General features: G+C 42.9%; 1 protein-coding gene across 1 annotated transcript in view; it reads left to right on the top strand.

Annotated features, from left to right (window-relative positions):
* Positions 1-16,142, top strand: part of LOC123760817 (galactoside alpha-(1,2)-fucosyltransferase 2-like) — a 215,164-nt gene that overhangs the window by 173,950 nt on the left and 25,072 nt on the right. The window contains exons 5-6 of the mRNA XM_069328418.1: positions 5,924-6,405; positions 8,602-8,687. Coding sequence (XP_069184519.1) covers positions 5,924-6,405; positions 8,602-8,687 — 568 coding nt within the window. The remainder of the gene's footprint in view (positions 1-5,923; positions 6,406-8,601; positions 8,688-16,142) is intronic.

Here is a 16,142-nt window from a genome sequence, read left to right as displayed (position 1 = left end):
AAAGCTGTGAGAGGCAGTCCTGAAGTGATTTTGTTAAATGTTCAAGAGTGATGCCATCTTGGAGTGCCAGAGGACGAGCGACTTCATATCCTGAATTCTGTGAACTCATTTAATTAGTTGGTTGAACATTTGCCAGTGCTTGATCCTATTCCCAGCGATCATAGTGGATGTATGTGAATATAGTATAGATATTTTATTGAGACAGTAAGATGATATTCGGAGTTAGAGATAAGTGGACATGCTGGAGAGAGGAGCAGCACATCCTCACTCGCTGTAGGTCAGTGAGGACTGAAGGTCGGGGGGGGGGGGGGCAGGATGTGAGTGAGCGACTGAACGGGGGCATAGCCCCGAGCGGCCAGCACGGCTTGATTCCGGTGTGGACTCACCCGTGGACGGGGTTAGGACCCACCACGGTATAGCCGGAGTGTGAAAAGGATGTCTGACGGAGAAGTTTATTTACTTATTATAAATACATTTCTTTATATTTTATTACGTGGACATGTTATTATGGATTTATAATAGAATTACAGAGTTGTATGGAAGAAATTAGTGGAGGAACTTCGTGCCTGAAGAAGATTATATGCTGATCTCCAAGTACATGCTGAACTGCAAGTGTGGAGCAGAACTTCAAGTTGAGGATATGGAACTCCATTCATATAGTAGAACTTCGAGTGTAGGGGAAATAAATGTTTCTTTTTTTTAAGCCATTTGGAGGAGCATCACTGACATTCGAGTGGGACTTCATGTGCAGCAGATTGGAAGAACTACAGGAGTGCCTATCTGATTTTGAGGATGCAGATAGATGTTCTTAGTAGAGTGCCTTGAGGAACAGAACAGAGAGTCATATGGACACAGTGATGTATGAGCGAGTCATGGTGAAGCTTCCTGGATAGTGGGAGAGAGAGAGACACGGTTGCAAATTGGGTGACAGTGGTCAAGAACTCATAAGTGGGGGATTTAGGAGATCATCTCATAACAAGGAGAGTGTGGGGGAGTCACGGAGGCTCGAGTGGGTATGTACTCATGACAACTAGGCCGGTGTGGAACTGCACTCTTAAATGAAGGTGACTCTGAACCCCTCTCCTAGAACAAGACGATTACAGGATGATCTCCCAACTAATTGCAAGCACTCCAGTTTCCATTTCTGTTCGACCGACGGCAGCAGGAGTGTGGTTGCTGTGGTCGGTCGTACTTTTATTAGTGAGTGGTTGAGGTCTTTGATCGTTGGTAAGCAAGTATCAGTTTGATTCAATACCAGTTTCATTAAATCCAAACCCCCTGAAAAGCTCAAGTGGAAGTGGCAATAGTGTGAGGTTACAGATGTTGAGACTGTAGCGGGAGCAACGACAAGCCAACAGTTGCAGTGAGAAAAACAAGAATGCAAGCCACAGTGTGAAGAACATCAAGTGCTGCTGCAACGAGAAGAGGAAACGAGGAGATAGGAGATGGAGGCGAGTCGAGCATGCTCATCCTCCTATTCGTTGACCCAACCACTTGGACTGGACGGTAGAGCGGCGGTCTCGCTTTATGCAGGTCAGCGTTCAATCCCTTACCGTTCAAGTGATTGGGCACCATTCACTCCCCCCCCCCATCCCATCCCAAATTCTTATCCTGACCCCTTCCCAGTGCAACATAGTCGTAATGGCTTGGCGCTTTCTCCTGATAACTCCCACCCTCCCTCTTGTCCACTGTGACGAGCATCATGTCAGGGAGCGGAACCTTCCTGCTTCAGGAGGAATGGACGTACGTCACTTTCCCCAGGAGGTGGAAAGTTTTTCAACCACCTTTGAGAGGGGTCGCGACCTTGAAGAGATGGCTGGAGGAGGATTTGGCAAAGTTGGTTCCAAGTAGTTTGATTGGTGAAGCCTACAATATGTTAGACATTGAGGAGTGCCTCGATTACAACAAAGTGAAGAGTAGCGTTCTTCGGTCCATCCAGCTGACACCAGAGGCTTATCGGAAAAGGTTTCGAGAGCACATAAGGGCGCCGGAGAGGACCTTTGCAGAGACAGCTAGGAAGTTCGATTGTAGCTTCCTAAAGTGGGTGAAGGCCGAGGAGGTGGGACCTTCGAGGACCTGAAGCAGCTGATAGTGATGGAAAAGATCATGTTGCTGCTACACTCAGATGCCAGGCTGTGTATTATAGAAGCAAACATAAAGAACTAATGGATACGACTGACAGGGCGGACATGTTGGAGGCGGCGTTTTGCTCTCGGAGGGAGAGCCAACCCAGGCTCCCGCCCAACAGGAGGAAGATCGCCCGTGGATGAGCGATGGGAAAGGTAAGGGTGGGGTACTCGCCTAATTGTACTCGCCTAATTGTGCTTACGGGGGTTGAGCTTTGTCTCTTTGGTCCCGCCTCTCAAGTGTCAATCAACTGGTGTACAGATTCCTGAGCCTACTGGGCTCTATCATATCTACATTTGAAACTGTGTATGGAGTCAGCCTCCACCACATCACTGCCTAGTGCATTCCATTTATTAATATTAACTACTCTGACACTGAAAAAACTCTTTCTAACGTCTTTGTGGCTCATCTGGGTACAAAGTTTCCACCTGTGTCGCCTTGTTCGTGTCCCACCCGTGCTGAAGAGTTTGTCTTTGTCCACCCTGTCAATTCCCCTGAGAATTTTGTAGGTGGTTATCATGTCTCCCCTTACTCTTCTGTTTTCCATGGACGTGAGGTTCAGCTCCTATAGCCTTTCCTCGTAGCTCATACCTCTCAGTTCCGGGACGAGCCTGGTGGCATACTGCTGAATCTTCTCTAACTTTGTCTTGTGTATAACTAGGCATGGACTCCAGGCTGGAGCTACATATTCCAGGATTGGTCTGACATAAGTGGTATACAGGGTCTTGAACGATTCATTACACAAGTGTCTAAAGGCAGTTCTTATGTTCGCCAGTCTTGCATATGCCGCTGATGATATCCTTTTGATGTGGGCCTCTGGGGACAGGTTCAGTGTGATATCAACCCCCAGATCTTTCTCTCTATTTGACTCTTGCAGGATTTCACCTCCTAGATGGTACCTTGTGTTCCGCCTCCTGCTCCCTTCGCCTAATTTCATTATCTTACACTTTCCTGAGTTGAACTTTAACAGCCATTTTCTAGACCATTCCTTCAGTTTGTCCAGGTCATCCTATAGTCTCTGTCTATCTTCATCTGTCTTGATTCTTCTCATAATTGTTGCATCATCAGCAAACATTGAGAGGAACGAGTCTATACCCTTCGGAAGATCGTTTACATATATTAGAAACAGGATGGGTCCAAGTACTGAGCCCTGTGGGACTTCGCTGGTAACAACTCGCCACTCAGATGTCTCCCCCTCACCGTTACTCGCTGTTTCCTGTTGCTTGAGTACCCCTTATCCACTGGAGAACCTTCCCTTTTACTCCTGCCTGTTGCTCCAACTTTTGTAACAGCCTTTTGTGAGGTACTGTATCAAAGGCTTTCTGGCAGTCCAGAAAAATGCAGTCGGCCCACTTTTCTCTTTCCTGCCTAATTTTTGTTGCCTTGACATAGAATTCTATTAAACCTTTGAGGCACGATTTACCATCTTTGAACCCATGCTCTTGGTGTGTTACGAAGTTTTTTCCCTCCAGATGCTCTATGAGCCTTTTCCTCACGATCTTCTCCATCATCTTGCATGGTATACATGTTAGGGAAACTGGCCTGTAGTTTAGGGCCTCTTGCCTGTCACCTTTCTTGTATATTGGGACTATGTTAGCTGTCTTCCAACTTTCTGGTAGGTCTCCTGTTTCCAGTGACCTGTTATACACCATAGAGAGTGGCACACTTAATGCTTCTGCACCTTCCTGTAGCATCCATGGTGAGATTTTGTCAGGCCAAACAGCCTTTGTCACATCCAGCTCCAGCAGACATCTTTTGACCTCATCACTGGTGAGGTCAAATTCCTCCAAGGTTGCTTGGTTTGCCTCTTCCTCATTTAGTGCTGGGGCTTCTCCTTGTTCTATTGTGAAGACCTCCTGGAATCTCTTGTTGAGTTCTTCACACACCTCCTTGTCAGTCTCTGTGTATCTGTTCTCCCCTTTTTTCAATTTCATCAATTGTTCCTTCGCTGCTGTTTTCCTCCTGATGTGGCTGTGGAGCAGCTATAGTTGTGTCTTGGCTTTACTCGCTATGTCATTTTCATACTTTCTGCTTCCCTCCTCACTCGGAGGTATTCATTTCTGGCCCTCTGGTATCTCTACCTGCTCTCCGGTGTTCTGTTATTTCTGTAGTTTCTCCATGTTCTTTTACTCAGTTGCTTCGCTACCTTGCATTCCTGGTTGAACCATGGGTTTTTCTGTTGTTTTTTGTTTTTCTCCTTTTGGACGGGGATAAACCTGTCTGCAGCTTCCTGACACTTCTGGGTGACAAAATCCATCATGACCTGCACATTCTTATCTCTAAGTTCTGTTTCCCATGGTATTCCCCTGAGGAAGTTCCTCATCTCGTCATATTTTCCTCTTCGGTAATTTAGTCTTTTCCCCTCCAATCCCATCCTTGGATAGGTTGTCCCAACCTCCACCAAATACTCAAAAATCAGTACTCTGTGGTCACTCATTCCTATGGGGGCTTCAACTTTGACTTCCCTTATTTCTGACTCATTCAGGGTGACTATCAGGATGTGGCTAGTTGGTTCATCATTGCCTCTCTCTCTTGTGGGTTCCCCTGACATGCTGGCTCAGGAAGTCCCTTGTTGCAACTTCCAAGAGTTTAGCTCTCCATGTATCTGCACCACCATGTGGGACCCCATTCTCCCAGCCTATCTTTCCATGGTTGAGATCGCCCATGATTAAGAGTCTTGAGCCATTCCTGCAGGCAACTGAGGCTGCTCTCTCCATTATATTAATGGTTGCCATGTTGTTCCTATCAAACTCCTGTCTAGGTCTTTTGTCATTTAGGGGAGGGTTGTAAATGACTGCCACTATTATCTTAGGTCCACCCATTGTTATAGTTCCTGTTATGTAATCTCTGAAGCCGTCATAGCCCGGAATTTCCATCTCATCAAAACTCCAGTCCTTCCTTATCAGCAGGGTCACTCCTCCACCTCCTCTCCCTTCCCTCTCTTTCCTTACTATATAGTAGTCCTTTGGAAACACAGCATCTGTTATGTAAAATTCTCAGGGGTATGGACCTGGTGAGTCATACAACCCAAATAGTATGACTGACGCCCACGTGAGTGTTCGAAAGTCTGCGAGGAAGCCAAAGAGTAGTAGCACAGGTGCGAGAATTGGTGCAGGAAGCTCGGCCAGTGAATTCAGTGCTGAGAATTTTACGAAGATCCAGAGTGAGACGTCACAGAGAGGAATGGTCCAGGTGACTATGGAAAGTCCTCCGAGAGTGGGACCATGTTTCAACTGTGGGTGAAGGGACACTATGCCCGAGAGTGTGACCAGCCCAGCAACGACAGGTGAATTAAGTTCATACCATTAGGAAGATAAGTTACATAATACAAATAGGACAGGAGTACGGCGTAAAAAAGGGAAGAACAGGGCATAAATAGGGGGACGTAAATGGGCACGAATAAAGCGGAAGAAAAAAGGAAGGAAGCACATACAATACAACAATCCTGGCATTCACCACTGACCAGACACGACTGCAAATACTGGAAGCTATATTCATAAAAAAAAAAAGTCCTACCCTAAATATACAGAGTAACGACTTCGAGTTCTTGCCTACGCTCAGATCCAGACCTCACCTCTCAGCACCGGATAATGGTAACTCTACCGCCCACTGCCTTATCCAATGTTTGACTGACATCCATCCTCCATTATCCTCCTGTTTCTTTACCTGTGTATGATTACTTCTCTTTTTCCCCTTCCCCCAATGTTACATTTCTGGTTGACGAGAAACTGTGCAGAAATATGCGTTTGAAATTTTAGCAACAAACATGTCCTAATTATTGCATTTCTACCGGCAGGTTGCGATTCTGGAAAATATGAATAAGAATTTAAGAGAAATTTTCCCAAAACTGAGTCTGCCAGTTGAAGACCCGAAGTGCTTTCATGGAACCACCTCAAAGGATAATTTCTCCACCCTCTACAAGAAGCTTTCTGTACAGAACTCTGCCAACGGTAGAGCTCTAGTTGACTCAAAGCTGCCTCCCTATCCACTGAGTGAATCTGTTTATATTGACGATAACCCGTGTCCTTGGTACATATTACTTCCGCTAAGGGATCAGCTTCGTCGGGAGTTGGTTTTTCATGATACAATTCTTAACAAAGCTAAACAGCAACTTAATCATGCTGTTAAAAGTCTACTCAACAATGCTACGAAAAATATTACCATAATCACCGTCCACGTTCGAAGGACAGACTATTTAAATTATATAAAAGTCAACTATAAATTAACACCACTGAAAAAGAATTATTTTCAACGTGCATTTAAATTCTTCAGGCATAGGTAAGTAGATTTTTCATTTCATATCATATCACTGTAGCTGAACACTAAATGTCCATAACAATTTAAACTGGCTTATTTTGAAGCTATTTGAATAATTCTAACATAAGGAATAGTTACTGGTGTCTTATACGATTTTTGCAAATAATAAACACATACCACATGTGTTTAATATCCAGATAACATTATCAAGGATATCTTAGGTGCAACATATATAATATATGTTGATATATGTGGGGAAGAATAACTTACTAGGTAAACGGTATAATTAAGGGATTGTATCTTGTAACTCAATGCCATAAGGGTGTAGTAACTTACTGTCAAGTTAAGATAAGTAAGTGGTAATAACTTACTAATTACATGATTAATGTAAGGGGTCGTAACTTACCACTTAAATTATATAAGAAAGGGGTAGTAACTTACTACCACTTTCTTATATCATCTTAGTGGTAAGTTACTACTCCTTTCTTATATCAAGTAATGGTAAGTTGACCAGACCACACACTAGAAGTTGAAGGGACGACGACGTTTCGGTCCGTCCTGGACCATTCTCAATTCGATTGTGATGAGGACGTCTTGTCCTCATCACAATCGACTTGAGAATGGTCCAGGACGGACCGAAACGTCGTCGTCCCTTCAACTTCTAGTGTGTGGTCTGGTCAACATACTTCAGCCACGTTATTGTGACTCATCGCCTGCAAGTAATGGTAACTTACTACACCTTTCTTATATCATTTAAGTGCTAAGTGCTACCACCTTTCTTATATCATCTAAGTGGTAACTTACTACACCTTTCCTATATCACATAAGTGGAAAGTTACTACCACTCTCTTTTATGATCGAAGTGGTAACTTACCACTTACATGATATAAGAAAGATGTAGTAAGTTACCACTTAGATGATCAAAGAAATGGGTCGTAATTTACAACTTTGGTAAATTACCACCCAAGTAGTAAATTAGAAAAGTGTGGATAATATCCACTATGGTGATGAGTAATTAATAATCCATAAATATAAAATACTGTAATCTAGATACTTTACCTTTATGAGAATGAAGTTCTCTGCTCACAAATGAATAAATAAGTAAGGGAGCTCATAACATAGCTGCCTGCGGCTTGGTGAGCCTCAACAACATGCTTACGGCTTTATACCATAGCAGTGAAATCAACCACCATCATTACTTTAATAATATTTTAAAATTATATCTTAACAGAAACGCAATTAGTTCTTTAAGGACAGACCAGTAAAAGTAATGACGGTTTGTATTTCTCAATGATAAAATTTTGATGCCGCCAAAAAATATTAAACAATATTGTCTCTCTTGTGAGAGGAAGACACTCTCGCTTAAGCCGCCATTGCATTCGGGAGAATTCCTGTTGTTGCAGCTGTTCAATATCCTCTAAGGCCTGAAATATGGCCGATGTCCGCCTCACACTTAATCCAAGCTAAGTGAAACCCTAACCTTCGTATACTCTTGTTTGGCCAAATAGGTTGTACTTAAGTAGAATAAGGGTGGTTGAGAGCAGTTACGAGGCGTGAAAAAGTTATCTTATTGCTCATCCCAGATTGAAATTATGATATGATCATATGTTACTGTTATTGTAGCCTAAACTTTGCCGGCAAGAATAATTCTGGGAATATCAGTTGACCTGCCACAGAAGGACGGGGGCGGCCATACTGCCAACCCTTCACAGTCTGAGACACGCCTGTGCTCTTTGCCAGCTAAAGCCTTGCAATTTAAATAATACTAACCTTAATTCATAGAGAAATCACAGTAACGTGATACATATAAATGAGAAAGTCAACTGAGCATATTAGTGAGACATTCAATGATAATATTTCCACAGTCATTTATATTATATTAATATTTTGAATGTCATTTGCTTCTACACCAGGAGGAACATTGATGGCCACTGGCAAGGTGCCGTCTTGTCCTCCTGAAACACACACTACCTTGGCTTTTATAACGGCTGAAAATCTCTTAATTATCGTGAAATTTTTTCTGGAATTGTTAATTAGCGTTTCCTATAGTACATATGAGACATTTTGGGTAAATTCTTGAATTTTATTGTTTTTTCTAATTACTTCTCACAGCAAGGACAGGAGGTCGTCCCAAGGACGTTTCCAATGTCTGTCCTGTTAAATTCACTCTTCACAGTATGAATGGTAAGTAAATGTTAATGTGTTCGTGTCCTACAGAGTAGCGTCTCCGGTGTTCGCAGTGAGCAGTGACGACCCAGAATGGTGCAAAGACAACATCATGGACAAGGATGTTGTATTTGTTGGTAAGATTATTTGTTTTATAGGTGATTGTGGTGGTGGTGATTGCAAGTTATTGTACTCTCCTAGTTGTGCTTGTGGGGGTTGAGCTTCGGCTCTCTGATCCCGCCTCTCAACTGTCAATCTGGTGTACAAATTCCTGAGCCTGTTAGACTCTATCATATCTACATTTGAAACTGCGCATGGAGCTAGCCTCCACCACATCACTGCCCAGTACATTCCATTCTTCATTCCATCTTCTAAAAGGCGCCAAATATTACTGAAGATGCCAATATGAAAACAAAAACACATAACCGTGCAAAATCAATTTTCGGATTCACTAATGATTCTATCGAGGGACAAATTACCTCGAGAGATAATTGGAAAGTCACGACCGTCCTGAAGATCGGAATATTCCACAAGGAGGTGCACGACTGTAAGCGGTACAATACAGGTCAAACAATAATGAGTATGGCGGCGTTCCATTAAGTGCCGGTGAGTTAAGCGCATATGATATACATAACATAGCCAGAACCGTTTTACACTGCTAATTACTGTTGAGATGATATCGGGGCTTAGCGTCCCAGCGGCCCGGTCCTTGACCAGACCTTATTTTTGTTACACACCCCCAGGAAGCAGCCCGTAGCAGCTGTATAACTCTCAGGTACCCATTTACTGCTAGGTGAACAGGTGCATCAGGGTGAAATAAACTCTGCCCATTTGTTTCCGCCTCCACCGGGGATCGAACCCGGAACCTCAGGACTAAGAATCCGAAGCTCTGTCCACTCAGCTGTCAGGCACGGTGGAAGGGGAAAGGCCACGGGGCTCAGGTTACACTTAAGAGCACACAGTTCGCTACAATTATCACCAGACCAATGACTGTCAACGGTCTCGGATAGATGAATGAACACCTGGGTAGAAACCTGAATAATGAATGAATTTTTGGGAAGAGGATAAGTGTGGATTGCCTCCTTAGCGGCAGTGTCGCACGCTCATTTAAGGTAACAACTCAACAGACTTCAACTATGATAAATCTGCTAGACATAACAAAAACTAATATTGGATATCAACTACCACAGTGTCATAGGGGTAAATGACTCCAGTGCCTTAAGAACAGTGTGATGGTCATTCACAATGGCAAAGAAGCATTGTGCTTGGCAAAGCAGTTGACAGAGTACATACAAAATCGTATACAGTTCAGCTGCAAATATGCTAACTTTCGGAGGTAGGCGTTACAGCGTAGCTAATCATAGAAGCTCATCATTTATAACCTTGTAAGTCACATATGTCAGATCAATCTTAGAGTATGCAGCTCCGAGAAAAGACTGGGAACCAAACCTCACGTCGCTCGAAGACAGAAGAATTAGGGAAGACATGATCACCACATTCAAGATTCTCAAGGGGAATTGATAGGGTATATAAAGACAGATTATTTAACATGGGTGGTACTGGCACAGGTGGAAACTGAGAACTCAAATGAGACACAGAGACATTATAAACAACATTTTTGGTGTCCGAATAATTATTTAATGAAATGCATTAGGGAGTGGTGTGGTAGAGGAAGACTCCATACAGTTTCAAATGTAGATATGATAGGGCCCAGTAGAGTCAGAAATCTGTACACCAGTTGAGAGGCGATGGACAGATTAGAATAAAGAAAGACTCGAAGCTTCACCCCGCCAGCACAGTTAGGTGAGTATCGTCGGCAGACTTGGACCTATCTGTGAATAGGACAATAGAATGTGAGAGCGAAGAAAAATGTTGAAGGAAAAGGCATTTCATAACAATAGTAGGAGTACTTTACTGTGAGATCATAAAGTCCACCAAACCCTCACAAGTGGACCGTCGTGGGGAGCGAGGATGGAACGACACGAGTAGAAACGTAACAACACAAACCAAAAGAGAAGTTTGCAGGTAATACATCCTTATAGAAGAAGGAAGGTGGTAACAGGGAATATATTTTAGGTCCTATCTGAGGGACAACATTCAAACAACGGCAATTCTCGTGGCGCAGTGGTAGCACACTCTCCCTGCTCTTTCCAAGCGATTGGCCCAGGTTCGTATCCTAGCCGGGGGAGGATTGACTAGGCGTCAATCCTTAACTCTACACCTCCGTTCACCCAGCAGTGATTCGGTACCAGTTTGTTTTATGAAAAGCGGGTCGTATTCCGGGTAAAACTAGTAGGGAAGGCTTACCATGTGCTATGAGAAGGGAAAACTCTCAGCCTGCTAACAGGAGTCAGAAGTCGTCTGTTCCAGTACCCACATAAAGTATCATCAAGTGAAATACCCTGCACGTCCACAAATACCCTGCACGTCCACAAATACCCTGCACGTCCACAAATACCCTGCACGTCCACAAATACCCTGCACGTCCACAAATACCCTGCACGTCCACAAATACCCTGCACGTCCACAAATACCCTGCACGTCCACAAATACCCTGCACGTCCACAAATACCCTGCACGTCCACAAATACCCTGCACGTCCACAAATACCCTGCACGTCCACAAATACCCTGCACGTCCACAAATACCCTGCACGTCCACAAATACCCTGCACGTCCACAAATACCCTGCACGTCCACAAATACGATAACATCTTTCTTATTTGCCAACATACCAAGCAGCAAAACATGCAAAAACAAAATCTACTTTCTAACTGGTCTCGTTAATGAGGCAAAGGCAATGTTTGCAGCTTTGACTTAAACTCACACAAAGGACTACTATGACAGTGAGATATGGATACCAGAATTCAATCTTTTCAGATGTGATAGAAAACATTGGCTGCAGGATTGGGTCAGTCTGTATATGAGACTCACTCATCTCCTCAGAGCTGCTAAACACCACAAATGATAAAGTGGAAGTGATGATACTCAAAATAAAAGTTCTAAATGTGGTAATTGTCCTTGTATAAAGATCTCAAAATGCAAATTTCCACTATGTTGACCAAACCACACACTAGAAAGTGAAGAGTCGAAGACGTTTCGGTCCGTCCTGGACCATTCTCAAGTCGATGGTCAATCGACTTGAATGTCAATCGACATTCTCAATCGACTTGAGAAGGATCCAGGACGGACCGAAACGTCGTCGTCTCTTCACTTTCTTGTGTGTGGTTTGGTCCACATATTTCAGCCACGTTATTGTGACTCCTCGTCTGCAAATTTCCAATAGTTTAAAGACCAACTTACATTAATAGAATATTGCTTTAAAAAGCTCACAAACCCTGCCAAAAACATCATCTTCATTGGCGACTGCAACTTACTGCACCTACAATGGAAAAAATTAGGCAAATACAGTTATACCAGAGATAATCCCTTGAAGCAGTTTAGGTGAACATTCACACGCATATAACCTCGTGTAGATGCTTGACAGATTTGTCTTAGACCAGCAAATAGTAAAACCAACTAGGAAAGAAAACACTTTAGATCCTGAAAATCATTTTGAAAATGGAGTGACTTGAAAGTTAAGGCAGCCGCCTGGGAATCACCAGAACGCGAGTTCAAGTAACTCCAACGGCTCAAAACTATTTTCATTGATATATCATGCAATTGTGAATTCATTGTGACCTTAGCTCTTATTTGTACTAACAATGATGAACTGATTAGGTACATAATGATTACAAATATCTGTTACTCATATTACAACCTAATTAAACACGGCTTGAAAAATGTCCAGAACGGACCGAATCTTTATCGTTTCATCACTTTCTGACGTGTAGTTTGATCATCACCCTAATTGAATTTCAGACATGTACGGGTAATAGATCTGTGTAGCCAGTCTCAAATCAAAGAGAAGATGAATTCATCAAATTAAATTACAATAACAAACAAATTAACTGGAAACAAATAAATCAAACCCTCACAGAAACATGCTGAGGAAAGGCAGTTAGATAAGCAAACCTAAACCAGGTCCTTGAGAAAATAAGTATTGTAGCACTAAAAATATATGCAAACCAAATACCATTAAGGAAAAAGTGAAAGATATACAAGCTTGAATGAGAACGACGTTCCCTCTATAGGTGACGAAAACAAATTGCAGAACATCTAATCAATGCTCCAATCAATCTCAAGAATGACAAAGAAGGCTATGTAAAGAAACAGAAACGATTGAGATAAAGTTGTAAGAATCACATAAAATCCAGGAGAGACAAAGAGAGTAAACGGCCATAAGCGAAATAGAGAGGAATCCCAAATACTTTTTCTTAAAATATCGAAGAAAATTTACGTCCTGCATTGAACCCTTCAGCAAGGGGTGATGGAACATTCACAGATGACAACTAAGAAATGAGTGAATATCGGAAACAACAGGATAATTCTGTTTTTAGTGAATCCCTGAACACATTGAAGATCAATAATCCTAACGAATTCTTAATGAATGTGGCACCCCCATCGAGCCATATATCATTTGTAACCCCAAACACCACTCGACTTTGAAGTAACCATAGACAGCATGCCTGTGCGCTCTGCGCCAGGCCAGACTCCTGGAAAGCTGAAAAATAAATTATAGGCCAATAGGTCTAACATCGCAAATCATAAAAAAATATTTGAATATAAGAAGTAAGATCACAAAATACATGGAATCAGTGTCTACAAAATCCTAGGTAACATAGGCTCCGTTCTATTCTAAATCCTTATCCTTATCTCTTCCAAGTGCTATATAGTTGCAATGGCTTAATGCTTTCTCCTGATTACCTTACCTTCCTAATAAATAAAACCCAGAGTGTAATAGTAAACAAAGTAAAATCTGAATCATCCACCGTAAAAAGCTCAGTCCCCCAATACCGTACCGTGCCAATACAAAAGTACCGGTACCGTACTGGCACCAGTACTTTTCTTCATCCTCACATACATAAACAGAAATTCAAACTATAGTACCGTATCATCCTTTACAGATGACACTAGATGAGAGTAGACGACATAGAAGACACAGCAAACCTCCAATCTGATGTTAATCAAGTCAATGGGGCCACAGAAAATAACATGATGTTTAATGAGGACAAGTTCCAATTACTGTGGTATGGAAAAAACGAAAACATGAAAACAAAAACACATATAAAACACAGTCAAACTACACTATTGAAAGAAAAAGCAATGTAAAAGAGTTTGGAATAATTCTGTCGGAAGACCTTACTTATAAAGAACACAACAATGTTGCTGTCACAAGTGTAAGAAAAATAAGAGGTTGTTAAAAAATAATAAGGAAAAATAATGAACGCCATCTGAGCCCACCACCGTTGAACCACATACAAGCAACAAGCAAGAAAGAGAAGGATGAGCAGACTGCATTTTCTTGGACGGTCAGAAAGCGTTTGACACAGTACCCCATAAGAGACTGTTGCATAAGTTGGAGAAACAAGCTGGAGTAAGTGGTGAGGTGATCCAATGGATAAAGGAGTACCTAAACAATAGGAAGCAGATAGTTGGTGTGAGGGGTGAGACCTCAAACTGGTCTGATGTCACCAGCGGAGTCCAGTCCCACAGGGACTCCGCTGTACTCGGCCTTATTTTGTATATGATATACGAGAATGATCTTCCAAAAGGCATTGATTCATTCCTCTCAGTGGTTGGTGTGGATGATAAAATTATGCGAAGGATTAAGACAGAGATTACCTGGAGAAATGGTCCAACAAACAGGCTACAGGATTACCTGGAGAAATGGTCCAACAAACAGGCTACAGGATTACCTGGAGAAATGGTCCAACAAATAGCTACTAGAGTTTAACTCGTGCAAGTGCAATGCTATGAAGACAGACATAAGGAGCAGGAGGCCAAACACAAGGTACCAGCTGGGAGAAGAAATCCTTCAGGAGTCAGGAAGAGAGAATGATCTGTGATATGTGGGTTGCCATCACACCAGCCCTGTCCCCTGAAGCCGACATCAAAAGTATAACATCAGAGGCCTATGCAAGGCTGGCATGCATAAGAACTGTCTTCAGAAACTCGTGTAAGGAATCATTCAGAGCCTTGTATAACTCATATGTCAGACTAATATTGGAATATGCGGCTCCAGCCTGGAGTCCACATCTAGTCAAACATAAAATAAAGTTAGAAAAGGTTCAGAGGTATGCCACCACGCTAGCCCCCGAGGTGAAAGGTATGAGCTACGAGGAAAGATTGTTGGAATTGAGCCTCACGACACTGGAAGACATAAGAGCTAGAGGGAGACATGATCACTACCTACAAAATTCACAGGGAATTGACAGTGTATATAAAGATAAACTGTTTAGCACGGGAGGTATGCGAACTAGGGGACACAGGTGGAAACGTATTATCCAAATGAGCCACAGGGACGTTAGAAAGAGCTTTTTTCAGTGTCAGAGAAGTTAACAGTTGGTATGCATTAGGCAGTGATGTGGCCCAATAGGCTCAGGAATCTGTACACCAGTTGATCAAGAGTTCAGAGACGGGACCAAAGTTTTAGACCTCAACCCCTCACAAGGACATCTAGTTGAGTACAACTAGGCGAGTACAGAGGGTCGGGGTAGACTGGAGTTCTGATAGAGAGAAGAGGTCCTTACAGTTGAGATGGAGGTGAGTGCGGAAGACAATGGGACGAGACTCAAGAAGAGCTTAAGCGTACAGGCAGTAGAAGGAAAGTGATTACCGGAGCTAATGGCTGAAGAGTGTGAACCTAGTTGGTTCGCGACAAACACCGGATCTGCCACAAAACAATGGCTGGAAACGAAGAATAAGCAATAGGTCTGGAATCAATTTACCAGCAGTCTTACAGATTTTTTTCCAGATCTGAGGGAGAGGCGTGTCAGCTGTATTGTTGGAGACGTAGGATCTCTAACTCTCCTGTTAAGCTATACGGGTGGCCCTATGAACAACGGACTCTGGTTGATACCTGGTTGATAGCGTTCTGGGAGTTCTTCTACTCCCCAAGCCCGGCCCGAGGCCAGGCTTGACTTGTGAGAGTTTGGTCCACTAGGCTGTTGCTTAGAGCGGTCCGCAGGCCCACATACCTACCACAGCCCGATTGGTCCGGCACTCCTTGGAGGAAAAGATCTAGCTTCCTCTTGAAAATGTCCACGGTTGTTCCAGCAATATTTCTTATGCTCGCTGAGAGGGTGTTGAACAACCGTGGACCTCTGATGTTTATACTGTGTTCTCTGTTTGTGCCTATGGCACCCCTGCTCTTCACTGGTTCTATTCTGCATTTTCTTCCATATCGTTCACTCCAGTACGTTGTTATTTTACTGTGTAGATTTGGTACTTGGCCCTCCAGTATCTTCCAGGTGTATATTATTTGACATCTCTCTCGTCTTTCTAGCGAGTACATTTGGAGGGCTTTGAGACGATACCAATAATTTAAGTGCTTTATTGCGTCTATGCGTGCTGTATATGTTCTCAGTATTCCCTCTATTTCAGCAATCTCTCCTGCTCTGAAGGGGGAAGCGAGTACTGAGCAGTACTCAAGACGGGACAACACAAGTGACTTGAAGAGTACAACCATTGTGGTGGGATCCCTGGATTTGA

The sequence above is a fragment of the Procambarus clarkii genome, chromosome 21, assembly GCF_040958095.1.
Source record: "Procambarus clarkii isolate CNS0578487 chromosome 21, FALCON_Pclarkii_2.0, whole genome shotgun sequence".
NCBI lineage: Eukaryota > Metazoa > Arthropoda > Malacostraca > Decapoda > Cambaridae > Procambarus > Procambarus clarkii.
The sequence above is the reverse complement of the archived record's forward strand: the minus strand, read 5'-3'. Positions and strand labels throughout refer to the sequence as shown.